The following is a 27,232-nucleotide window of genomic DNA, read 5'->3' as shown; positions in this document are numbered from 1 at the left end:
AATTTCACCCGGGGAGGAGAGGTCTAGAGCTCTTTCCTACACGCACTGCATACAGCAGACATCTCCCTGTTCACTTCCTCTTCTCAAAATCCCTCTTTCTATAAAAGGTTCCCAGGCTACCTCACCTCAGAAAGAAAGGCTCCTGAAACACTGAGATAACAAAAATAGATCTGAAAGCAGCAAGAATAGGTAAGCCTGATTTCCTGAAGATTCTCATTTCATGACTGACTGACTGGTTAACTGCACTATCCTGAGATACGCTGTTAGCTCTGCAGGTACCTATAATCTCTTGCTAAATATTTTGACAACAACCCATAGGGTGAAACATTTCACTGCAGAAGCTGACTGATGGGATTAAGAATTGTTATCCAATACAGATTTCTCCCCTAATAAGCTATAAATTTATTGCAATTTGTGTCCTTTTACAAATCTGTCAATGTGGTTTCTATTAGCCAAGTCAAGAGTAGTTATTGAGGCAGACAAACAACTGCACAAACACCAAGAGGTTTAAGTAATTTTGACTTCCAGAGGAAACCAAAGGAAAAGAAAAATCCTGCCACACACAGACAAAGCTGCCCTGCATGAGCTCTGCCTCCACCACCTGGAACCTGTACCAAATGCATACAGAAGGTAACCCCCCTCTTATACAACAGCAACATTTTAGACCCCGTTCCATGCAAATATAAGTTAGTGTATGAAGTGTGGGTGAGGTCTTTTGGGTTGGAATATCTTTGGGTTGGAATATCTATCTGGGGTTAGATCACAAATAAGAAGGTGAGTACTAGAGAAGGGGTATAAAAATTTGCCATGTGAGCTTCATTGTTTCTATAGGGACAACCGTATCAGCTTTCTTAAGTCTAGGCCATCTGCCAAGTGTGAAGCAATGCTGGGGATATTTCATCAAGAGTGAAGACTGACACCCCTGCAGAGTGTAGGAGGTTCATGGTGACTAGACACATGCATGACAGTGGGTTCATGGTCAGAACATCACACACTCAAAAGGGCACTGCCCATATCAAACATAAACCAAATTATTCACTTACGAACAATCTCTTAGCCAAGTTTGAGGCAGTGTATCCAGCTAGGGTAACAGCCACAGTCAAACTAAATTGAGTTGACTAAGTACTATCTGGTATTTGAAATGGCATATCTCAATCAGCAAGGAACACAGGAAAGAGAAGAGGGACAAAAAAACGGGCTACACCAAGACAACAACCACAGAAAAGTTATAACTTCCTTTTCTCTCAAATGGGCACTAACAATTGCAGGAAACATTGCAAGATAACCCCTTGCCAAAACACAGAGAAATCACAGGAGACAAAGGTGTATCCAACACTTCAAACACTACGCGTGCATTATAAACCGCCAACTTTGTGTACACAAAAGACCTGATTTTTAATGAACATACTTTTCAAAAGCCATGAGACCAGAAACAGCTGCATATTTAGGAAGCAACTTACGCCACGCAAAAATACATTGTTTGTTAAATCAAATGCCACTGTAGAATAAAACCCATATGAATCATTCTATTCTGAGGTAGTGTTCCATATCTGAAAAGGAGCCACGTTTGTGTGGTCGAGCAGCCTTGCAGTACCTGACTCAGAACTGATGCCCTTCCTGACAAAACTTGGGCATTGCAAGATTAAGGCATTTTAAGAAAGGTTTTGCTTGAATCAGTTAATGCCTAATTTATTGAGTTTCAAAACACAACTCTCATGCAAGCCAAGCTCACATTTCCACTCCATAAGAACCTTGACGAGCTCCCATGGCTGGCTCAGAGAGCTGGCTTCTCTCTTGGTTTGTGCATAGCTAAAAAAAAAGAAGAGCTAATTAAATTCCCTTTGCAGGGCTAAATTCCAACTCACTAAACTCTGAAATCCCATAGAAGAGTACATGCTTATAACAGGGCCTACAGGGCTGAAAAAAGCGGGGATTAACAGTCTTTCAAGGGTGTGTGCTTGACTATATATTTTTCCTCAGATGAGATATGCTGGATGGAAAAGGCACCACTTGACTAAACAGCCCAGGTGCTGTTCACAAGGCTGTGAGGAAGAGCAAAGTGAGCAGAGAGCAAATGAAATTGTGTCTCTGTGACAGTGAATTATTAGCCACTTCGAGAACTACGGTCTCTTACCTCTTTATAGCCTCCCAGACTTTAATGCCGTCATCCCGGTAATAGTAGTAAGGGATATCCTCTTTGCTGTCCATCCCTTTAGCTTTGATCTCCTCAGGGAAGCAGAGCGAGCTGTAAGTCAGGTCTTTCATGGCTCTCTGCACCATTTGTACATGTCCTCCTCCACCTGTAGCATTTGCCTCCAAGAAGAACGGCAAGACAAGAACATAGGAGATTATGTTCACTTTGTGCTAAGAGTGGCTTCCCAGATTCACAGGAGATGGTATTCAAAATGCTAGTGAATCTGTTTTTCAACGAGAAAACCACACCGCCACTCAAACAAATACCGCACTGCAGAGGTCTACTGCAACTTGCATTTTGACTTCAGAGATTTCACACCTCTCCCATGAATCCCTGTTAATATCCACATTTTCTCCATAGGTACAGCACCTGCTTATAATGGAATACAGCAATAAAGTACAGCAACATCGAAGTGTGAACCCAATGTACTTTCTGCCAGCCCTGTGCTCCAGAACTGACATGTGTGTGAAGGAAGGCAGCCAGGGGTGTGTTAGAACTGGGCTTTTGCTAAACCACCCACTGATGCTGCATAATGGTTTAGGAGAAAGTGTTTAGGAATGCAGGCTACCATTAGCCACCCTGGAATTTAAGCCAGGAAACCAGTCCCGCTGGGTGGCTACTGATGAGGACCGACCAGGGTTTCGGTATATGTTCGGTATATTACACTTGGGAAATGTTAACACTTGGAAAACACAGTGTGTCCACAACAAACAGCACTGAAAAACTCTTTAGATAATCACTGCACAAAAGCTCCCAAATGTTGCTTTCCTAGCATATGATGCTCGTGCTGTAGCAGTAGTCAGCTTACACTTATCGTCCTCCGTCTCGTTGTTCACCTACATCAGAATCAACAAATTCTGGAACTCCAGGATCCCCGCTGGCAGGTCTCAGCTATACACTCATCCCATATGCACAGGGCACGGGCATTATGCTTCTGTTCAAAGGGATGGGAGTGCCCGACAGGTCTCCACAGTCATCAGTGGAGTACAGAAGACAAATAAGGTGCCTGGATTTAACCTCTGTTTTCTCCTTGGGTGAAAAACTTTGAAGCATGGAAGCTATTTTTGATCTGGTAACAGACGTGTAAGGGGACCTGTCCTGAAACACAGGCTCCCTCTTTGGAAGGGCTGCTGAAGCCTCCCCACACTTCCCATTTGCTGCTAGCATGTTCTCACAGAGACTGCTGCATGCCAGCCTGTTGCAGTGCCTAGATGCAGCATGCCATCTGGGGTAGCCAAGGGAGGAAGAGCTGGGTACACGTTAAATACCAGGGCAGTCAGATTTAGATGTTCAGATTTGGCCTAAGAGCTGCACCACAGATCACGATATACGGCTGTGTTTCACTGACTCAGATGAAGCTGAGCTTTAATCCTAGCGGATCTGCGGATCTGCAGGTCTGCTGTTTATGGCAATTCAAGAAGACAGGCTGGAATCTACACCCATTATTTCTGGGCTTAAAAATCTACCTTATCTACACATCCTTCTCTGAGATGAAAATTTCCTTTTGCAATCACAAATTCTTTTCCTCACCACTCTGCCCCAAGATGAATAACTGAGTACTTAAAAGAAATTGGGGGCTTAACCACGTGCATATATGTGCAGCGATGTATGTGCATATTATGTTACCTTGCACTCCTATACTCATACGCCAAAACCACGACAGCTATGAATAAGTGAGATACTGACTCAGTACTGACATTGGCCAGTTCTGAATTGGCTACTTAGAAGTAAAAGACGACATCTTCACTACAACAAGGCATCAGTTCTACGTGCCAGTTTCTCAAGGGGTATTAGTTATGTTTGCCCTTTAGTAGAAAAGTCAAGAAACAAGGCGATATCTGGTGGTTAAAGGATAAACACACATATGGAACCATGAAGAATAAGGAAGATTCACAAATGGGATTACTTACCTTGTCAAAAAGGCCACATTCACAGATGAGCTGTTCTCGGGCTTTGGTATTGATGGCTATTGTGAACCGCATATGTGGCACCAAGAGCTGTGAAATGGGACAAACAGTGAAAGAAGGCAAATTCCCTGATTGAATTCAACAGCAACCAGGTGTAAAGTCTGAAGTCCAGGAAGTCCTGGTGGCTTAGCTGTATGTTGCCTTGCAGGGCAACAAACCAAACTATCTCAGCTGAGCTATCACCAGCACTTCCTTTTGGTTTGTCAAACTAACATGACCCACATTAGTCACATGGTTGCTCCCTGATCCACATACATCCCTTCATGCAAGAACCAACCTTAAAGAGGGGATGTACAGCAGGCAGCTGCCGGAACATAGCTATGCTGAACACCTCTGACACTAAGTGTGTCCGTAGGAGATGGGTCACTGTCTGGTGGATGTGGAAATCAGATGAGCGAACCCAAATTTTAGCTAGCAGCCAGTCATAGGTGGCATCTGAAGGAAGGAATATGGGATTGTCTGGCCCGGGCTTTTGACCAAGCTGAAAGATATCAAAAGAATACAAAACCCCAAGTCATTCATGTTTAAGATGAGACAACAAGCAATGTGTCCCTCTAAAGACCCTGACAGTATACCCACCTGGATCGCAATGGGTACAATTTTATTCTCCAAATTCTTATACAGCAGACAGATGGGTGCAGCCAAGTACTGTATTGTGCACGGGTCTGTTTTATTGGCATCCACACCATCCAGCAGCTCGTAGTCCACAATGAAAATGTTTCCTTGCTGGAGAAAAAAAAAAAAGAAAAAAAAGAAAAAAGCACTATGTGTTTTAATGCAGTGCAAGCAGCGAGGCTTGGAAAAAAGGTCGAGAAGTCTTGGCCAGAGGCTGGCTTGTGCCCTGTGGTTATGAGTAGCCACTGCCCCCCCTCGATCATGGTGGCTCAGGGATGATGCCATTGAGACAGCACGCACCTTTACACAAAGTACCTGACTTGTGTCTGCTGAGTCTGATAGTGAGCCCTTCAGCAAAGAGTGACTATATACTTGGCATTCACACAGTGACACTAAGATGCAAACAAGTTTCACACTGCCAGCTGTTTGTTTGTGGCCGTTGTACAAACAAAAGCAAGGCACCACCCTTGCCAACCCTTCTTCAGCATGTTAGTTCAACTCTGCATGTGACAACACAGTAAGACCCTACCAGGAAAGAGAGAGGCGCTTTCCCCTCTGAGGCAGTCAGTCCATCCCTAAACTTTCAGAGGAAACCACTGAAAAAGGACCCTTCACTTCCTGGCGACATCTCTTTAACTGGACCTGGAGAAAGGCATGGCCTGCAGCTCCAGGATAGCAGGAGAAAACACTAGTGTTGCCAGTCTGCAGAGACAACCAGCTTTGCCATGACCAACCATACAGCCTGAAGAGAGGAGATGTGGCTGAAGGCAGTTAGAACAGGGTTTGGAAGTTAGAGGACATGAGAAGGAACAGATGTAGTCTAACCCAACTCAAAGCCGTACCTTCACTTCCTCCTCCAGGGTCAGGTTCCTCTCCAGACTGCATTCTACCATATCCATAGTCACAGGGAACTTCTTGGGTATCTCTGTGCATCTCCGGATCAGCACAGGATTGCATCCATTCAGGAACTGGTAGCCAAACATAAAATCTTCCTTCCAGTGCTGCATCACATATTCTAAAGAAAAAACAAGGCTGCAGCATCAATATCTCCTCTGCATCAATATCCTGCTGCATTGTAGGATTCCTGCTTTTGTTCCCACCTTTTGCAATACTGCACTGCAACTTTGACTAAAAAAAGTAGCAAAAAAAAAGGACTCAAAACGTGCCATCAAATTTTAAGAAAAATCATTTAAGTTAAATGGACAATGTAATCTCTGCTTTTCACTTTGAGAAGAATTAGAATCATAGAATAGTTAGGGCTGGAAGGGACCTCCTAAGGTCACCTAGTCCAACCTCCCTGCAGTGAGCAGGGACATTTTTAGCTAGGTCAGAATGCCCACAGCCCTGTCCAAACTGACCTGGAATGTCTCCAGGGATGGGGCTTCTACCACCTCTCTGGGCAACCTGTCCCAGTGTTTCACCACCCTCATCGTAAAAAATGTCTTCCTTATGCCTGGTTTTAATCTGCCCTCTTTTAGTTTAAAACCATCACTCCTTGTCCTATTGCAACAGGCCCTGCTAAAAAGATTGCCCCCATCTTTCTTATAGGTCCCTTGAAGTACTGGAAGGCTGCTATAAGGTCTCCCTGGAGCCTTCTCTTCTCCAGGCTGAACAACCCCAACTCTCTCAGCCTGTCCTCATAGGGGAAGTGCTCTAGCCCCCTCATCATTTTTGTGGCCCTCCTCTGGACCCACTCCAACAGATCCATGTCTTTCCTGTGCTGAGGACGCCGGAGCTGGACACAGCAGTGCAAGTGGGCTCTCACCAGAATGGAGTAGAGGGGCAGAATCACCTCCCTCGACCTGCTGGCCATGCTGCTCTTGATGCAGCCCTGGATACCATTGACCTTCTGGGCTGTGAGTACACATTGCCAGCTCAGGTCCAATTAAATTGTTAATAATTTGTTTCTCCATGTACAGAAGCAATGAGGAGTAAAATATTCCACTCCTAAGAAAAATCTCTCTCCATCTGCAAACCACCTTCTCAGGTCTTCCATGATGTTTTTAATCTCACTCTTCAAATTCTCAGGGTATGCAGTACAGAGGGATGAGTCCAAAAAAGAAGGCACAGACAGGAGAAGGGAAATACAGAGCACTGTGGGCAGGGAAAGAACAGCAGTGGCTGGAGCGGTTCTTTTGGTTGGAGCTGGGTGAGGGTCACCTGGGGAAGAGTTCTGACTTTGACTCAGTAAAACTGCTCATTCGTTGTTTCGCTTGTTATAAAAACATTTTTTTTCCTCTGTTTATTTTTCAATTGCTAATATAAACCTATATTAACATCTCTTCTTAATAAAATGCTAGTTTTGGGTACTCCATCTCTTTTCTACTAAATGTGTAGTACTGCTGGATGTTTTCCACAATTGCAGTGTTCTGTTTCATAATGTCATGTTGCCACTTCATCCTACAAGTTCAGAGTCAGAAAAAACATGATTGATGTGAAAAATCCCATTGGTGTCTGTCCTAGGTTACAGTGTAAAATGTGCCAAAAGGGAAAAAAAAAAGTATTCTATTACCATCTTCAGGAGCTGTTGAGACCAGGTGGGGCGGTGCTCCCTGCCTCCCCCCTCTGGACTATCTCCTGTTACTGGCCACAAGAATGCCTTATCGCCTGACCCATCGATAACTCGCTCCTGGGCTATCTCCTGTTAATGGCCCATCAAGGAACTGCCGCACGACTCCCCATCCCGTTGTGAGATGCTCCGCCCGGGGGGAAGGAGCCAAGCAGTCCATGCCAAATAAAAACTGAGATTTCGAACACCCTAGCAGCCTTCTTCCACTGGATTCCCAGAGGAGTTTTTCACCCCCACTGGAGTTCCAGAGGACAAGAGCTACCTACCTACCACTGGACCTTCGGAGGAAGACCAGACCCTTTTACCTGATCGCTGCTTCAACAGAACTACATCCATCGCTTCAGGAGGACTGCAGCCAGCATCTTATCGGACTGCTACTGCCACCCTAACAGGGTGTCAGGTTGTATTTCTGACTCTGTTAGTGTAAACCAGCGGGTTGTTTGTTTTTCCCTGCCTTGTGTTATATATATATATATATTAGTAAAGAACTGTTATTCCTATTCCCCATATCTTTGCCTGAAGGCCCGTTAATTTCAAAATTATAATAATTTGGAGGGAAGGGGGTTGCACTTTCCATTTCAAGGGAGGCTCCTGCCTTCCTTCGCAGACACCTGTCTTTCAAACCAAGACAGTGTCTTCAGGAGAAAAATAGTGGAAAAAGTTTTCCACTATTGCCTATTTTCAGACAAGGCAGAACTTTTTCTTAAAGCAATTTATTTTTCTACAAAGGGTGAAAGGATGAAAAAGATAGGCCCGAAGGAATGCAGTGATCATTAAAAAAAAAGTCTCGAAACTTACAAGACCTTCTAACAGAGAAGAAAAAAGTTAAGTTTACTTAAAGTTGACATTTACATCATCTCTGTCAATTGCACAATGAGTCTGGAGCTCTATCTGAAGTTTACACCAAGCAAAAAATGACTCATCGCCTTGGACAGAAACTGCATGACTGAAAAATGCCTTGAACCACCTTCTCCATTAGCCCTGTTTCTGCCAAGGCTTGCATATAAGCAGATTCAGAGTTGCATTAACGTAACTGAAACCGATGCTTAACGTTTAAAACTCAGAATTGGAGCTTTCCTCATGAGTATGGAAATCTTATCAATAAAATTAGTTGTAGATACTATCTAATTTTTTTCTGTTAAACGTACTTTAACAAGCAATCTTATTAAATGTAACAAATTCCTGTAATTAGCTTTTAATAGCTCTGGCCACCTTGTCTGCTTTATTTTATACCTGAGACCACAGAAATTATTCTTATTTCTGTTAACTGGTCCTTAGGCAGCCTGAAGAACAGCAAAACTTCAGAGCAGTAGGGACAAGTATTTTCCTTTGCAGAGTCTGAACAGGCTATTCACACACATTTGAGGAGCCACACACTAACCAATTTACAGTACCTGTGTATCTATTATATCCAATATTACAGTAAAATAAATACAGTTGGGTCTGGCTCACAGACCAAAGGCTTCCCAGCCCTGCTTTACAGAAACGACACCATGAAACTCCAAACCGCGTATCTGTCCGCAATTCTTTTTACTGTGTTTTCAAGTAACTACTAAGATTTCCATATTGAAAAGGGTTAAAGAAAAGACGTATTTTTGTAGTATTTTGTTAATACTACATCAATGGAGTTTTTAACAGTATGAAAGATATTGCAGAAACTGAATGGCCCTGCATACAAAAGTGAAACAGCCTTAGTTAGAGAGGGACTTTTGTCTTCTAGTAAGATGTATGAAATGGCAAGCACAGCAGGATATTTAATGCAGTATGCACGACAAATTCTGACACATTTTTGAAAAGCAATGATATTTTGGATAAATGCTACAAGCCTTTTCAGGCCTAGCTCACACCAATTTCCAGTATGAACCACAGCTCCTCAGGTTGTGGTCTGATGGCTCATCCTGGCTGCAGCAGGATCAGGTGAAGAAGCTACAGCTCCCAGGTCATTCCCAGCTCTTTGCAACCCACCCCTAGATCTGCTGGCGTAACAGCATGGGCTTTCATGCCTGAAACAAATCCTGTCAAAATGACTCCTGTTGGGAAAAACTTACTGCTGAAAAGCATTTGAGCTGCCCTGTGTCATTGACACAAATGGCCCACAAGAACTGACCGAGGGGAGCTACAAAGTGAGGTTATGACAGAAGAACTGTGGCAGTAGTACCCTCATTGTGTTGGGACAGGGTCAAGAAGCTGGGACTGTTAGCAGCAGTGTAACCAGGACTGAGCACATGGCTGGGACGTTAGGCAACAGCCTTTGATCTGGTCTGTGTAAGAGGCAAGAGGGGTCACCCTCGTACTTGTCTTTAGTGGAGAACATTTCCAAACATGCCTCCTTGGAGATTTTCCATGTATTTAGATGGCTGAAGTGGGACATACACAATCGAACTTTCAAAAATGCCTTAACAGCTAATACGCTCTGAAAAGCACTCCCAGTAAGCCATCTCTAGGTTTAGATGTGAAATACTTATGAAAACTTGTCCTATGGGACTTGCACCTACCTGAAAACACATTTCTAAAAGCCAGAAGGGACTATGATGCCCAACTGGCCTGACCTCCGGAATAGCTCAGGACAGAGAAGGGTCACTGATCAATTCCCAATTTTAGTCTGTGTGAGATCATAGCTTCGCTTTTTGATCTTGCAGGCTGTGGTGTGTTCAGCAGCCCAGGATTACAGTTTATTTATCAAAAACCATGGGAGAGGAGAAGTGGCCTTCTAGGCTTAGAAGTGTCTGTCAGGCACTTCCATCCTAATCAGGTATGTACAAGACAACTAATTAGTCGTTCTACCATGCAAACACTAGTGAATACTGATAAACCCACCAGAGATTGTGTTGCTGATTCTGACAAAGATCCTCTCAAAATCTGCAAAATCACTCCAGGAGGACTGGAACATATGCATGAAACGGTTGACATAAAGATTCTCCATCCTAAAAATGAAACAAAACAGAACATCTCTGAAAAAAATAATCTCCAGCTTCCTCAATACCCTTCCCCATTCTTTTCAACCCTTTTATATACCTATACACAGTAAATTTTTCTGTGGTAGAATGTGAGATTGGTCACCCTGCAGAATTAAATTTGCTGGCTGTACCTTTACACTCAAGCCTGAAAGGCATCTCAAAGGCCCAGCCCCTGCTATTGCATTTACTGAACTCCATTCTAGAGTTGCTCTTGGCAGCCTTCAATGGCACTGCTTTAAGACCTATCTAATGGAAAAACTACAGTCAGAAAAACTAGTGCTATACACATCATCAGTAGTTAGCATCAGCTGAGAGTGCTAAGGTCATTATTAGCACCAGTTCAGAAAGGGGTATGGTGACATAAAGAGACACAGGGGCATAGGTAGACTCTGAGAACTAAGTCAAGAGCCTAAGGTATGAGGTGCCAATAGCCCTTCTTCCTTTGCTTTTTACCAATGCCACCTCCATCCATCTACAGCCAAAACAGTGTCTAATGAGAATGCAGAGGCTCTGTCATTTCCCAGTATGAAAAGCTTAAAATATTGATATTAAAAAAAAAAATAAAAATCTTTCCTACTTTGATTGACTGCAGATCTGGCTGGAAAAAAGAATCCAATTTTGAGATTTTAATGAAACTTAAAAGGTGATCAGATCCTTACCCTGCCCCAAAAGAGATTTTGCAAAACTCCTTAAAGTTCCACAAACACTTACGCTTTAGAGTAGTTCAGAATGAAGTCAACTCCTTTCTCATTGTCAAACTGGATGTCACGAGGCAGGTCACTGTGAGAATGGGCATCAATGCTCAAGGGAAAGCCCGGATGCCACTCCTTCCAGCTGAGAAAACAAAAGAAGTTGGATTAACCACATAATTTACCAGAACAAGAGCTGTGTCATTCCTTTACCTACACTGCTTCTGTGACTTAGCTCTATAAAGTCAATTTGCGACAGATTCATTTGGGCCAAAAATCATGACTTATACCACATCAATACCTACCAGTACCTCACAGAATCCTGAAATACAATGGAAGACATCTACTTGGCCACCTACCTTCACAAAATTTGAAATCACAGAATCATAGAATGGTAGGGGTTGGAAAGGACCTCTGGAGATTATCTAGTCCAATTCTCCTGCTAAAGCAGGTTCACCTAGAGCAGGTTGCCCAGGACCACGTCTAGGCAGGTTTTGAAACCTCCAGAGAAGGAGACTCCGCAACCTTAACTTAATAACTTAATATCTGTGATATTTCCAAACACTCGTCACATTTGGTTGAAATTGGCCGCAGCTTCAAAGGTATTGGGAGGGGAGTAGAGAGAGAGACAGACAGCTGCCCAAAGCACACTCATTCTTGGGGATACATTTTTGCAGAACTAAGACACAGCAGCTAAAAGTACTCAGGCATGTATTTAGGTTCCTCCAAAAGGCAACTCTCCAAGAGACGCAGATAGTCTTGATTCATGTCCTCAGAAGAGCCTAATGGTCATGGCACACCTTCTCTGCCTTGTGTGTTCTTGCACTGTGCCCCATTTTTACTTCAAAACAAAAGAAGGTGATATGTAAAGAATACTGTTCCAATGGTATTTCCAAACTGCCTGCCACACATAGACTGCATTGTGTGTTATCAGTTATGCATCTGAATTGTAAATAGCTGGTTCCCTGGAATTACAAATGGGTTTGCCTTTCTTTTTGCATACGTAAATAAAATTGTGCCACACATCTTTTTGAGCTGTATTTTCCTTTGCTCTATTTCCCATCATTTGTAAGCGAGATCCTTTCTTAGTCAAATGATATCAACAACACATACACCAAGCCTCAATCCATCAATTCTGAATGGACCCTCTGTCCTTCTGATCCTTACTCTCATGATAAGGAGATGCAAGTGCAAGAAACTTTTGTTATTTTAACAGAGAGTACGTTCCTAGGAAAAGGAAATGTCTAATTCCTTCTGGAGTTACCCATTGATAGAAGATATTATTTTCCCATTGTGAACTTGATTAGGAAAATATGTCTATGAGAGTATAAAGGTGGATATCACAACTGTGTTCTGATAGCACATTCCAGTTCACTCAAACAGGGCCAGATCTTCCACTGCACCCTGGTGCAGGAAACAACTAAAACTAGCTTGCTGCAGCAGCCAAAAAGCTCCAGTAAGAGCTGACATGTTCAGATCATGTTCCAAAACTGGAATACTGCTTGTAAAAGGTAAATGAAATCTGCCTTCAGATCTTCCTTGAAGGTACAACTGTGTGCCAGAGGGCCTATACAGAGACCATACCACTGAATTCCTACTTAAGCCTTGCAGATAGGCTTATCTGGGATCCAAGTATCTCATAATGCCACTTGCACCAGGATGATCATCACTTACAGTGAACTCCATCTAAGTAAAAAACATATATGGCCAACATGGTAACTTATGCTCTCTTATACAGCGGTCCAGTAATTAGAGCAATACGAGAATCTGAACATACTCTGCCAAACCCTGACCTGATGAGAACAGGCCCTGGACCTTCTGGGGAGCTATGTGAAACTCACCGGTACATTTTTTGACGGGTCTCGAGCTCTTTGCGTCTGTGCTGCTTGAGAATCTGGGTCTTGTCATCCCGGGAGAGCTTCGCTGTGTAACAGGGGAAAGAAACAGGGTTATGAGATTCCTCTATCTATCGCCACCCAGGTCTTGAGGAGAGCAATGTTTCCAAACCTTGAAACTTCTGTTCTATACCTTTACAAAGGTTCTGTGGGAAATGCTTACACAATCCAATTCAATACCTCGAGCAGAAACACAGGTTCCTATAGAATCTGTGGAAGGAGATAAGCTCTTAACTTGGTGCCTCCAAGGGGCAATTAGCTCAAGGCAGGAACACATGTCTCAACTGTATATAGAAACCTGGATTTCTAGTGTAGACACATGCTGTACGTATCTAGTGTTAAATGATCTGGATAGGGTCATTGGAATTAATTTTACATTTCAGTATCTAAAGGAATTTTCATCAATAAGAGAAATTACATTGTTCCAGCTAATCTTCTCTGCTAAAAGACATCTCCAGGAAACATCTCCTATCCTCTCTCCTTGAGCTGTGCTCTGCCCTGTCAGCTTGGGGCAATACTCGTATCTTCTTATCATGACAACAGAAAGAAAAACCAGTGAGACTTCATTTCCAGATGGCTTGCTCTTCTGACCATGTATTCACTATACCATTAAATAGCACAGAGACTTCCTCAGTGATCAGAGAAAGGGCAAGGTACATGACTCACTTTACATACACAAATAGGAAGGCAGATAAATCCAGCAGGAATTTCATGGAAATAGCTGTTTGAGGTTTGGAGTTGAAAATATCAGAGGTAATAAAACTGATAACATATATGGGTAATGGTTTCCAGCTGGTGTGTTCAAGTCACCAATAGAGTTTCACCTGCTTTTGTCCTCTACCTCACCATACTCTGAAAGCCATGCAAAGCTGTTTTCCATGGAAGTGTTACAGTTGTTATAAAACAAATTATGAAAAATGGAAAGTCCCTGTGGAGACCAAAAACTGGCACATAGTTGTGATTATACAACAAAATGCTTCAAACACAAAATCCCTCAGCCAGGAGTAGCCAAAAACTTAAAGGGAAGTTAAACATTTATTTCCTACCACCTCATACATTGTTTCAGCTGTTTTCAGGCACTCATGCTGCAGACCACTACAGCAGCCAATGTACCCTAGGAATCACAGAGGGGAACAAGTAAACATCAGCGACAAATGTCTGCCCCAACCATGATCACAGCAAGTAGGTAGTCAGAGACACAAGTTTTAGGTCCAAGAGGCTACTGAACAGAGCACAGAAGTGCTGTAACACTTTTCTCAGTTGGTCACCACTACTTCCAGCAGTCATAACCATCTTACCCTGCTTGCTCCTGGACTTGAAAGCATGCAAACAGAAAGGGTGAAAAGTGAAGCTGCTGTTTCAAGTCAGTCCTTGCACCTGCTGAGCAGCCTGCTTTGGGATTTTACTTCACTCTCAAGAAAACAGGACAATTTACAGGCAATTAATCATGGGCCACTTAGGGGCTTAGTATGAAACAAAGATGGGACACTAATTCGATCAAAAGGGCTTCCAGCAACAGAGATGCAGAACAGACAAGAATTTGGCACTAGGGTCAGCCTTCTAATTCAAGATCAGTGTAAGAAGCCAGTGTAAGGACTCTTCCTTGCACATGCTTCCCGAAATATCCAACTCAACTGCCAGCGCCCAACAAACTGCTCAGAAAGCAGTCCTAGTCAGCAGGGAAAGCCCATGGTCTAGGATGCAGAAAGGGACTGGCAGTGGGTGTCCATGTGAGAGAGAAGATTGGGAGGTACATGGGGAAAGGGGAAAGAGAGGTGGAAGAATTCTGGATGTTCTGCAGGAAATCAGGTTTCTTACAGCTCTCACCTCTTCCATCTCGAAGGACAATCTCTTTTTCATCTGTAATCCAACGGTAACATGGGAACTCCAAATAGTCACCCACTGGTGTTTTTACAGTGATATACTTAAGGTACCAGTCATCCTGGTACCAATATTTTCGTTTCTCAATTTTTATTAGCTGAATTTCTCCAAGATCTTCTTCCACAGTCACATCATAGGAGTCAACCTACAGAGCAGAATACAGTCAATGAGCCACTGCACATGCAGGAAGCACAGCCAGCACTATACAATTATACCTGGCCTTTCCCAATACGGCATGGGCACAACAGAACTTCTCAGCTTCTGGTGGGTGAGAAAAGGAGGACCTATTATTGGACTGCAATGCAACAGAAAGGTGAATAAAAGAACAAACAAGAACATGCAAAACACTCCAGAAACAGAGAAACATTTTTGTATGCAATCTAAAAATTATACTACTCCCTGAAATGTTGCAAAGTCTGAGAAAAACATGCAGACCATGAAACCATTTAATGCTCTCCTAGCAATAACTGAAAGAGATATTGATTGGGCCCATCTACTCATGCAACTGGAGTGGAAAGATGATTTGAGATTAACACACTGGAGCAGGAATGTAAAAACCTGTGTGTATTAGTCATATGTGCTTCAGATTAAGGACAGCATCCAGGTCACCTAAATCCCCTTTGTCTTGTGCTTCCTCTGGCTAGTCTTCTTCAGTTCTCCATTTTTAAAATGAGGACAATAGTACATTTTATGTTTGCACAGCTCAGATTTGGATAATGATACATTTTATTTTTGTACAGCTCACATGTACAAAGGAATGTACAAAGTAGCTAACTGAAAACAAGGTTCACAAGAACCCCATCTAGCTCTGGAGGCACTTCATGCTTTCACAGAAAACAAGCCAGCATGTGGGAACGTGGTTTAGCTCCTTCCTCAGTTTGGAGTGAACTAAAGCGCATGAGTCCTGGAATGTGGAGGGACCTCAGTCCAGACTTGCACAGCAGCTAGTCTGTTTAGCTTTCCCATGCTAAGGTTCTGGTCACAGGGTCCTTGCACTGAGCTGGTACTGAAGGCTAGGACCACCCTACAGGGCCCTGAAACCTTGAGTTATTTGCCACGCAAAGATCCAGGTGAGGAGCAGACCAGTCCTGGTGCTGCCCCTACACCAAGCTTTGCTGAGGTTCACTGTGAAAATCACCTCTCCCACAACACTGCTTTCAGTGCCGCAGCTACATGGCCAGGCCTGGGAGAAGGACAGTTGTGGATATGGTGCTCCCCTCAGCACTTTTTGCCCATACTAAACACCCCTCACTCAGCACAACAGCTGTTACGAATGCTGACTTAAGTGCCTTGCTAAATCACCTAACAGATTTAGGACAGGGAACACCTATCCCAGAGATGGGTACTTCAGTCTCCTCATGGGGCTAACCTCTCAGGGATGCATGCAGTCTCTTACTGCATGTGAGGACAGCACCCAGCAAATGACAGTTCTGGTGGCACTTGGACTATGGGGCAACACCAGCATAGGAAGAAGTGAGTCATCATTTCAAATATGACCAGTAAGATACCATGTGGTGCTGGGCAATTCAGGAGAATGGCAATTGACTCTCACTTTCCAAGAGCGTAAACATCTCAGGGCAAACGGGAGCAGTCAAATGCTCATCGTAACAAAGCTCAATTGGCTATGGCAACCATGGGAGCAGCAGCCAAAGCCTACTCTGCTCAGATGATCCCGCCAAGCTTCATGTGGTTACAAGTAGAGACTTTGTTCTCTTGTGGTTTTTCTCATCACAGTCAACAATCTTAGAAACTAACCAGCTGCTGATATCAAAAGGATGAGTTACTGCCTCGACATGCTGCAGTGCCTGTAGAGACTCACCTGTGTGAGCTTTATCATGTGCCTCCTGACCTAGGCACCACACCCCGCTTGTCCCTTTTCAGGAGCACTTTCTTAGCCTTCCCCAGGCATTTGATGTACGCCCACTGTTACTATCTCACTTGCTAGGGAAAGGCTAATTCACATAAGGACCAAAACTGGAAAGTGAAGAAAGATTAAATTCCAAACAGGAGAAAGGAGGAAAAAACCCAGTAATTTTTAAATTACTCCAGGTGGCACTTATTATTTTAACTGTTACAAAAGAAAGATTCATAGCAATTTGCAGTCACATGATTGGAAGAACACACATAAGAAGGATCCCTTGGCATTCCTTCCTCTACCATTTTAACCCAAGTTTCCCATATTACTGATGCAAAGTACCCTTTTTCTACGAGCTATCCATGAATTACCATCTGTGATGATCATTTTGAGATAAAGACATCTATCTGTCCACCGAAGCTTGGGACAAGAGACCTCAGTTCTCTCATAACCCACTACATAAAACCACCAGCTTTCATACAAGTTTGTCACATCTAAGTGACTCAGAGAAGCCACAGAAAAATAAAAAAAAGCTTTAGGCTTTGAAGTCCATCCTGCAGACAATGAAACATTGTCCTTGCCTGTCTTTCCCCAAAGATGTTCTTCAATCAACTTTGAAACTGCCAGGCCATGATTGCTACACTGCAACTCATACAAGGCTGTTTCACACTAACAAGGATATTGGAATTTCTTCTAATATGCAAAATTTAATTTTAGGCTCAAATATGTAAAATGGTCACGGAAGGTGCTTATTTTGATTTGCTGAGACTTAACAGACTAATCTTAGTCTGAGCTATATTCTCCCCATGCCTATTAAAGCAAAAGACATTGAACTGTTTCTTTCAAAAAGGAAGCCCATCATGTCTTAAATAAAAATTTGCAATGTTTCCATCAACAGCACACCCATACACACCAGGTGGTAACAAACTGCTTCACAAATAGTATGGCAGTCCTTGGCAGGCTTGGGATGACAGCATGAGTCTGCTAGGATGTGAGCTGAGAGATGAAAATCACAGAGCTGAGATTTCAACCAACATTAAATGACGCTTGTCACTTTTCCTTGCATTTCCATAGCAGGAAATAAAGAGTTCTTTCTGTAGAGCCAGTAAATATACTGATTTTAAACATTTTTTGAAAGTTTATGTTGCTGACTCTTCAACCCCTCCACTCTCCCTGCCCCATTATCCCAGAACAGCTAAAAGGATAATGCGTAAAGGTAAATTAACTCCCTTGATGATTCATGATTTCAAATCAGCCATGGAGACTGAAAAATGTTGAGTGGCTTTTCTCAGAAATCTTATTAATAGTGCCTTCAGCCACAACTACGACAGTCAGTGACTAAAGGACATACCCCGGTGCTCCTGGCTAAGTGAATGGAGATTCCCCCTCCCACAATGCTGCTTTCAAACACCACCCTGATCTTTGCCTATCACCCCACATCCAATATTCTCGCCTTCACTCTTGTCAATTGGCACAAAGAATTCTGGGTGATGGCTAGAAAATGTAGATAACATACTCAAATTGTTTCCCATTCTTCAAATCGTTACAGAAATAGGCAGCACTTGAACCATTTCTATTTCATATTCATTTCTGTGCAACTCTCGGTTTTCTCAATAAAACCAGTGTCAATAAACTCTTTACCAGGCTCAAGTTTTGCACTGAGTCAGTGCTTCTGCAATTTCGTATGTCTTTCCAGGACTAGACCACACTTTGCAGAAGTGTCCCTTGTCACAGGCTGTCATATCATGTATCTCAAACTCAGCCACTTCCTGCTTGTGCACCTCTTTATGCCATTACAACACAAAATGAATTCTCTCTCTCAATTTTACCATGATCTTGTTACATTTGGCAGTCAGGAGCTGGAAGTAGCCACCTTGCAGAGACACAGTCCAAACAAATCCACAAACCTATGTGAATTATTACCCATTTGTGTTCATCACTATAAAGGGAATTTGCACATGGAAAGACTAATGCAATAACCTACAGAAGCAAATGATAAACTGCATCTGGATCAGATTCGCTTTGTATTCAGCTACTTGGGATTTTTGTTCCATCATCTCACTCATTTACAGTTCCAGGGCTAGTCGTGTACAGAGGAAGAATAAGGTGACCAAAGACACTGTCTGGATAGCGGAAATGTACTGCATTATTTTTAGTTCAAGTCCTCACGAAAACCTGTTGGGTTTAGTCTTATTTTCTCATCAACTCCTCATTGCCCAAGATACCTAACTATCCTTTTTTTAATTCATCTCCTTTAAAGGTTCAGCTAACAATTTTATTTTTTACAAATCCTCATTTACATGTATGTATTTCTATAGTTCTTGTAATATCACACCTCCATATAGGTACATCTAAGATTTAAATCAAAGAGCAATGTGAATCGGATCCTAAGAGCTGACAGAAATGTCACATTGACAGCCAGTCTTTGGAAGAAACTCATTCCTCTGGTAACAATACCTTTGCTAATACCACAAGAGCCCTAAAATAGTTGCACGAGTCACTGTCAATGTAATGCAAAAAGGACATTCCATTTTATGGCCATCACAGTTCCCATTTTAATAGCACTTCTGAAAGCGAGGGTTCCCTCCCGACGTCTCACCCAACTTTCACTGCCTCCAAGCCAGCGATGCCATGGGCTCACCCGAGATGACAACTGTGCTAATGCAGTAAAGATGTGTTGTGTTACAAAGACGGTACAAGGTCCAAGTAAGAAGTGTAGTTGGTTCCCCAAGGTTTCTATGGCATTTGTTGTACAGGGTCTCCTGGTAAACACATGGCATCCCTGATGACTGCACGATGAACCAGAGATGCTAGGAGTTTTTACACAGTTTGAGTTCAGAGTGAGAGAACAGAATTAATGCAGACTATTGGGACTGCCCAAACTCCCGTAGCATACTGTTCAAGCAATTTAATCTCACGCAAAACCTAAGTTCTTTCTTCTTGAGGAGAGACTCCTACTTACTAGCCTAATATTGCAAAAACGATGACGCAGACAACCCCTCTTTCTATAAGCACAACACTCTAAGGGGAAATAACTGTATTTCCCTTCTGGAAATACTTACAAGTGCATTTCTTTCAACAAAAGCAAAAAGCAGATAAAGGGGTAACAGGAAGAAAACAGAGAACTGAGTGACATAACACTTGCTTTGAAATCACTTGGCACCAACAGGAACTTACTCAAAAGACACTGAGTAAAGAAAAGAAGCTATGGATTTCCACATTGCCTGCGTCCAGTACTTGGAGTAAGTCACACAAAAACTACAACTGAGCTACCATTGTGCAAATCCCTTCAGTTTTTTCCACGTCCCTTTCCCTCAATCAACATTTGGCATGCAAATCTCCTACTCAGAACTCACCCAAACCCTCATTCATCATATCTAGTAATATGCAGATTTGCATTAATGAAATGAAGACATTACAAGGACAATGGAACTACTGAGCCTGGCCCAACATTTAGAAAACAAACTGGAAAGTAAACAAAGCCTTACAAGATAATAATGTAAAATTCTGGTCAACCACTGAAAAAGTGCATTTTTTTTGCAAATGTTTTCATAATCAAATTGCTTTGCAGAAAAGAAAATTATAGAGATGCTAGTGAAAGAATCACTAAAGACAGAACTGTGAAACCAGCTGCTACATTTTACAAACCAACTACCTGAAAGTCTTTTAGCCTGCTTCAGGGTTTTTTTTTGTTCCATATTGGTATTTTTCTTTTCTTTCCTTCTTTCTTTGCATAACGTATTAGTAAGACTCAATGGTGTTTTGGCCACAATGTTACCTGAACAGGTGCCTAGAGAACCACACTGCACTCCTCAAGAAAATATCCTTAACAACAAAATTTACCAAATCATACTGCAAACGTTCAATGAGCCAGACACTTTATGGAATGGAAAGTTATTCTCATTCTCCACAATAAATACATGCTGAAAAAACTGACTGCACATTTGTAGTATCAAACATACAACAATTAACAGAAATAATTAACTTGGATAAGAGAAGAAGTCCTCATCTGGTTTTAGACATGAACTTTTGCACCTGGAAATAAGTCTGACAAAACAAAGAGACAGTCTGAGCCTCAGAAAGCTTACTTAGCTAAGAAAGCATTTTATGTAAAATGCTAGGACCGAGACAAAGACTTTCAAACACTCCTAAAAGCTACCTTCCCAAAGAGATGTAAGTACTCCTTTTATGTGCACACATCCTCTGCTGTAGTGCTACTAACATCCACAGACCTCCATTCATTGCTTCCTCACCCAGCGGAGCCCAGCGCTTGCAGGTACCTCTGGTCCTGCTGGACCTGAACCCACAGCAGTGCAAGAGCTTCTGCTGAGCACATACCTAATGCTCACATCATGGCATTTTCTCCCTGTGACAGGATCCAATCTAACTGGATGCTCAGATACTAATAGGCTCTCCACTGCAGCCATCTCTCAAAGACAGTGAAACCCTCTTTTGTAACCCAGGGATAAGTGCAAACTCCCTGGTCGCTGGAGACCCTGCTGTTTATCTCCTCAGCTGGGCAGGGCTCAGCCCTCCTTGGGAGAGCACCCTAACCCTAAATTTGCAGGACAGTCTGAGGCCTTCTTCAATCTCTCTTCCTAATGCTGTTAAGCTTCACTTTAAATATGTGAGCGTTCACTGGGTGACAGAAAAAGAATGACTGGATGTCCATTTGGGAGATTTAGATAACGAGGTTCTAAGCTAATGAATGTTTACCATGAAGGAAAGTAAATTCAACAGCAGCAGCTGCTACGTCCTCACATCTGAATTTTCTAGAGCGTCTCCTCAGGACATCAGTTATAAATATCTGGGTACCATACTACACATGCCATCAACACTTGTTCATAATGCTGACTTCTGTTAACCACATCTGCAATGTCTAATGCAGAAGAGACAGAATAACTAACTTAGGCTGTGAACCCCATGGTTAAAAAAACCCACACTTAAAGGTAAAGCAGCACCATGACAGTGAAGTCTCACTTGTATATGCAGTGGTAGGTCTCATATCCAAAGTGACTTATGAACACTTCATTAAAACTTTCAAAGTTGCTTAAATCTCATCAGACCTTTTGGAAACTGTGTTATATTTCCAAATAAAATACACATTTTGAGAGGGGAGAAAAAGTGACCCGAGTCTATTATTTCCATAGTGGACAATAAGCAAATAAATAAATGCCATTCTAAAACAGTGCACTGAGTAGAAGCGCTTACAGATAGCTAGCCTGGATACTGTGATAAGACCATGGAGAGGACAGGGTACAATAAAAAGCAGAAAGAATAGCATAGCTGATAGCCTGGTCCCAGCTTCATTCTCACACTTGCACGTTCATGCTGTTTTACAGCTTTTGTTGAAGTTGCCTTGGCAGGTGTCGTAATTCCCACTGGAAGTTCTTACCTCTTTGTTTAACTCCTTAGAGATATCAGGGCTCTGACTACTCGTAAATACTGACCCTAAACATCACCTATTAACAGGAAGCACACGAATATTTTTAGTATTTGTAAGGGAACTACGAGGAAATCTGAAAGCCCATTGTAAGCCAGAATCAAAGGGCCCCATCTTTGGCCACGACTGACTGCCCACGGCCAGGGCTAACCCCCAGGACAGGCACGTGAATGATGGGCGGCCGGGGATGGCAGCAGGCACCTCGGCCCCGGTGTCCCGCTCCGCAGCACCGGCACACGGGGACGAGGGCTTAAAAAAGTACAGTCCTGCCGCAGCCCCCCGGGGCGCCGGGCCGGGGAGCGGGCGAGCGGCCGCACAGGGCTCCACCGTCCCCGGCCGTGTGGGTCCGGCCCGGGGCACCGCAAGGGAGATACGCGGCAGCTCGTACGCGGTGAAGCCCCAGGACGCGGCCGGGGCGGGGAGCGGGCAGCCGCGGGGCGGGAGCGGGCGCCCCCCGCCCGGCCGGACTCACCGCGCCGCGCTCGAAGTCGTTGTAGAAGGGTTTGTCCAGGAGGTGCCTCTCGCTGCAGCCCACCGTGCCCTCTAGGCTCAGGTACACGTAGTCGTCTGTGCCCGCGAACCACTGGCTGCCCGTGGCCACCGTGACCGTGTAGGACGGCATGGTCCCCCCGGCCGACCCGACCCGCCTGGCCGCTGCTGAGCCCCGCTCCTGCCCTAGCCCGGACCCTGCCCAGAGCCACCTCCTCCTCCTCTGCCACCGCACGGCGCGGCTCGGCCCCGCCCGCCCGCCCCTTCCCCAGCGCCCGGCACACCTACCCCGGCACCCTGCACACCCCTCGCGGCAGCGCCCCCGGCACCTCCCTGTCCCGGCACAGCTGCCCCGCACCTCGCACTGCACCGCTGTCCCGGCACAGCTACCCCGCACTGCACCCCTGTCCCGGCACAGCTGCCCCGCACCCCGCACTGCACCCCTGTCCCGGCACAGCTACCCCGCACTGCGCCCCTGTCCCGGCACAGCTACCCCGCACTGCACCCCTGTCCCGGCACAGCTGCCCCGCACCCCGCACTGCGCCCCTGTCCCGGCACAGCTACCCCGCACTGCACCCCTGTCCCGGCACAGCTGCCCCGCACCCCGCACTGCACCCCTGTCCCGGCACAGCTACCCCGCACTGCGCCCCTGTCCCGGCACAGCTACCCCGCACTGCACCCCTGTCCCGGCACAGCTGCCCCGCACCCCGCACTGCACCCCTGTCCCGGCACAGCTGCCCCGCACTGCGCTGCACCCCTGGCCCGGCACAGCTGCCCCGCACGCCGCACTGCACCCCTGTCCCGGCACAGCTGCCCCGCACCCCGCACTGCACCCCTGTCCCAGCACAGCTGCCCCGCACCCTGCACACAGCCCTCACAGTGCACCTGCCCTCCCACTCTGCACTAGCTCCACACCATCACGCTTCACGCAGATCTGCGGGCAGCACTTTCCTCCTGATATCCTATCACGGTTGCACAATCCAGCAGAGCACTCAGCTCTCAGTGTGCAGCATGCTGCTCTGCAGAGCAAGCCTGCTCCTGCCAGGCACAGCTGTGCAGAGCCCTGCACAGCTCACCACCGTGCAGCTGAGTGTGCCTCACCACCTCTATACTTACAGGATTTCAGCCATGTACCCTCAAACTGCCCTTCGCTGTAACCTCATCTCTTAATCACCCTGGTTTGCAGGCATACCCTCTTCTGTGCCCAAACCTTAGATGTGCACTATGCTGACTCAACACACTACCACCATCTGCCCCCACATGTACACTGCATTTATCCCATTCTCTTTATTGTCCAGTGTTACCCACTCGATGCTCACACCATACTGCACCCTCATTACACACACCAAATCTGGACATCCATGTACAGCTCACCCTTTTCTCAGGTCTAGACACCCATATGCACTACTGCTGGCATGCTTTATTCCCTGCATTCCTCTAAGCTTCTTCAAACACCCTGTTGTCTTTGCACAACCATGTGTAACACTAACTGTCAGCATATCTACACATCAGAGCTGTACATACACAACCAATCCCCATTTCCACAAAGTGCTCTAAAAATCCCACAATTTCACAGTCCCTACCCTGAGTATACCAAGCACCAAATACCTGCTATTATTAGGATGCTACCATTAAGACCACAGAAGAGCTGGCTGTGCTTCTTCCACAGTCCAACCTACCCCACAGAAAATAACCCCTCAGCAGTGACACTGCACACTTGGCACTTAGGCATCAAGACCACTAATGCTGTTCTCCTGCATGTACATCAGGCAACCAAACACCACATGCTGTCACACCTGTTGCCTCACTGATTATTTTTCACGCTGCTGCCAGCAGCAGCTGCACAATACTCTGCTGAAAGGAGCCAGGTTGTGGCTTTTGCAGATCCCAGTGTCCTTCCACCACTGCTCTGGGATCAGACCAAGCTCCTCATTTCCTTACTGTTGCGCAGCTCACCTAGCTGGTCTCTGTGCTCTTGCAAATTTCTAGTGACAGGTACGCAGAGCGAGCTGAATTAAAACCATCTCGGAAGCACTGTAGGACACTAACTAATCCAGTCATACTTCGGTAGCACTTTCAGTCTGAGGCACTCTCTGCTCACAGGTGAGGTTGGGTGGGCACCATCAGCCACCAACCTCCAAGTACAGAGGAAGAGAGAAATTAAAGTCAACAGCTGGAAGTTATTGCTGGCTCTGCCCGCTTCTGTTCTGGCAAGCTCAGTCGCAAAGTGCCTCGTGCCTCACTCCAGCATGGCTTGTGCATCTTGGGCTGCTGGGCAACGCCGCAAGATAAGTGGAAGTCTCTGCTTCAGCTTCTAAAATTGCAGCTACCCAAGATGCATTGTGGACTGTCTTACACACTATGGCCAGTGGTGGCCACACAGCAATTAGGACAGCCTGCGATGCCCTGGAAAGGTTCATGTTCTTTCACAGAAGGGTGATGGTACTGGGCCACACTCACCCAGACAAGTCACAGAAGGTCTCCTACATCTCTTCTGTACAGAGACTCCACCTTTTACCATATTGTTACTGAGATTTCAAGCCTCTCCCACATTCCGGGTATGTATTTACATATAGGCATATAGAAAATCCACTGTGCCTGCATTGGCTCTACTGAATAGCTCAGCATGAATTTCTAGTCTGCTGCTACTTTTTAAGTAACACCCAGAAGTGCAAGATTTGCCAACTGTTGCGTGGCACGCCTGAGGCAGCTGCAGAATCTCAGCCCAGAGATTCGATCACTGCTCCTGAGATTTAACCAGCAAGGGATCCTTCCTGCTGCACTGCAATCCCCTCCATCCACAATGTTACCGCATAAAAGTGCACCATAAGCTTGTAAGTTCTTCCTTGGTTTCCTGTTTCCTTTACGTAAGATTTCAACGAAATCATACATCAATTCCATTTTTGCACAAGTGCTGTCAGCCCTAAAGTCTTTAAATTTAGATTCACAGCCTTCATTGAAAGATGTATCTGAAACCCTTTTAACATGTCAAGATCTTCAGAAACAGCTTTTGTCAGACACACAGCCACCTTCTGGGCATCTTCATTTTTGCTGCAAATATGGAGCAAAGTGGTGTTCAAACCTTGACTGGTGAGTTCCCATGTTTCTTTGTGTTTCACCTCTGATGCAGCGCTTGAAACCCGTCCTGTTCCCCTGGGTCATCAGTTCTGTTTTCAGACTGTTGGTTTGTCTTCTGTGCAGAGGTGTGACTGGGGAGTCTCCCTACAGTGCTACAAACTCCTCTTATCAACTCATTAAAGAAAATACTAGGTAAGCTCAGTCCTGTACGTGAAATTTGTAGGAATGCATTTGCTACCTTTCACCAGCCCCTTCACAGCTATGTCTTTTTTAGTCTGTTCCTTCAGCACCTCTCACTCTTGTCATGATTTCCACCTTCAAAGGTTTATTGATAATAATTACTGTCGGTAGACTTTCAAATGCTTCATCAAAATCCTGCCAGACAAAATGCCAGCATATGCAAAACCACAAACCAAATCATTTTATCAAAAGACCACATTATTTCACCCCTGAAGGGACCCCTACTGTATGAGACCCCAGCATGATTCTCTTCTGTGCTGTATCTGATGGCTGCTTGGTGTCAAACAAGGAAAGCACTCTTGGAAATAGCCACTGGATCACATAGCTGGATTCAAGGTGAGTGTCCTAAACATTAGGCCATGGGATCAGACACAGACACACATTGCTTCTCCAACACCGCCCCGGATTCCTCTTGGTGTGGTGGCTACGCTGCAAGGGGAAGGTCGTGCTGCACCCTGCACATGGCCCATCTCCCGGGGCGGAGAGAGAGGCTAGAACTGTTCCGGCTGAAGAAAACCCCGGGTCCCCAGCTTCCTTCCCGAAACCACCCACCCACTTCAGGCATGCGGCCCCCCTCACCGCTTCTGCCTGCTCTTCCAGCTGCTGCGTTTTAAAGCAGGCTATCGAGTCCTTTGGCGAGATGGTGGAGGGCAGGGAGGCCAAGGGAGCTGCAGTCTGTAAGGCGCACTCTAGGGCCAGGGGCTTCCTGGCCCAGACGCCAGCCTGCACCCCCCTCCAGGCGCCGAGGACCCGCAGCCCGCTCAGACACCACTGCCCCGCCTGATCCCAAAGCCTTTCGAAAGGCCAGCGAGGCGCTAAGCCAGGAACCCCCAGGGCCCTCCGGGCCTCGGGCAGACCAACAGGCCTGCGAGCGAGCAGGGCTTGTGCTCGCCACGGCGACGCGCTGTGCTGCAGGCGCCCGGACACCGCCCTCCCCCCGCCCGCGGCTCCCGGTCTCACAGGAAACACCCGGGAAGCGGGAGCGGGGGGAGCGGCGGGAGGCCGGCCACCGCGCGGGGAACAGCGCCCCCTGTTGGGCACGGCCCCTCCCCGCCCGCCGCCCGGCGAGAAACGTCGCGGGGGCTGGAGGGAGGGCGGGCAGCGCGGCACGGGCAAGACGGGGATGCTGTTATAAGCGGGGTGCAACGTCACCTCCTTTGCCAGCGTGAAACACGCGAAAGGTGTCAAGAGTACGATCTCTGATCTCTGTCGATAACTGCCTTCACCCCAGACAGTGCTTGTGCGCGCAGCTGCGGAGACCCAGTGCTGTTCTCTGGCACCCGCTTCCAAAACCAGCCCCGTCCGGTCACTGCCCCGATGCAGGCAGCGAGCCCAGGCTTATTTGTCCCCAAGCCGCCTT

General features: G+C 45.5%; 1 protein-coding gene across 4 annotated transcripts in view; it reads right to left on the bottom strand.

Moving 5' to 3' along the window:
* ALOX5 (arachidonate 5-lipoxygenase) overlaps window positions 1-22,687 on the bottom strand; it is a 31,944-nt gene extending 9,257 nt beyond the window's left edge. For 2 of the 4 annotated variants that reach the window (XM_086466363.1, XM_086466367.1), the window contains exons 1-10: window positions 22,538-22,687; window positions 14,714-14,912; window positions 12,833-12,914; window positions 11,014-11,136; window positions 10,163-10,269; window positions 5,619-5,791; window positions 4,741-4,887; window positions 4,439-4,642; window positions 4,105-4,191; window positions 2,135-2,313 (exon numbers count right to left, since the gene is read on the bottom strand). In XM_086466363.1, the coding sequence (XP_086322489.1) occupies window positions 2,135-2,313; window positions 4,105-4,191; window positions 4,439-4,642; window positions 4,741-4,887; window positions 5,619-5,791; window positions 10,163-10,269; window positions 11,014-11,136; window positions 12,833-12,914; window positions 14,714-14,912; window positions 22,538-22,687 (1,451 nt within the window). The remainder of the gene's footprint in view (window positions 1-2,134; window positions 2,314-4,104; window positions 4,192-4,438; window positions 4,643-4,740; window positions 4,888-5,618; window positions 5,792-10,162; window positions 10,270-11,013; window positions 11,137-12,832; window positions 12,915-14,713; window positions 14,913-22,537) is intronic. The other 2 variants (XM_086466364.1, XM_086466365.1) reach the window with 2 other exon arrangements.
* Between the last annotated feature and the right edge of the window lie 4,545 nt (window positions 22,688-27,232).

Source organism: Leptosomus discolor, chromosome 6 (assembly GCF_034619465.1).
Source record: "Leptosomus discolor isolate bLepDis1 chromosome 6, bLepDis1.hap2, whole genome shotgun sequence".
NCBI lineage: Eukaryota > Metazoa > Chordata > Aves > Leptosomiformes > Leptosomidae > Leptosomus > Leptosomus discolor.
The sequence above is the reverse complement of the archived record's forward strand: the minus strand, read 5'-3'. Positions and strand labels throughout refer to the sequence as shown.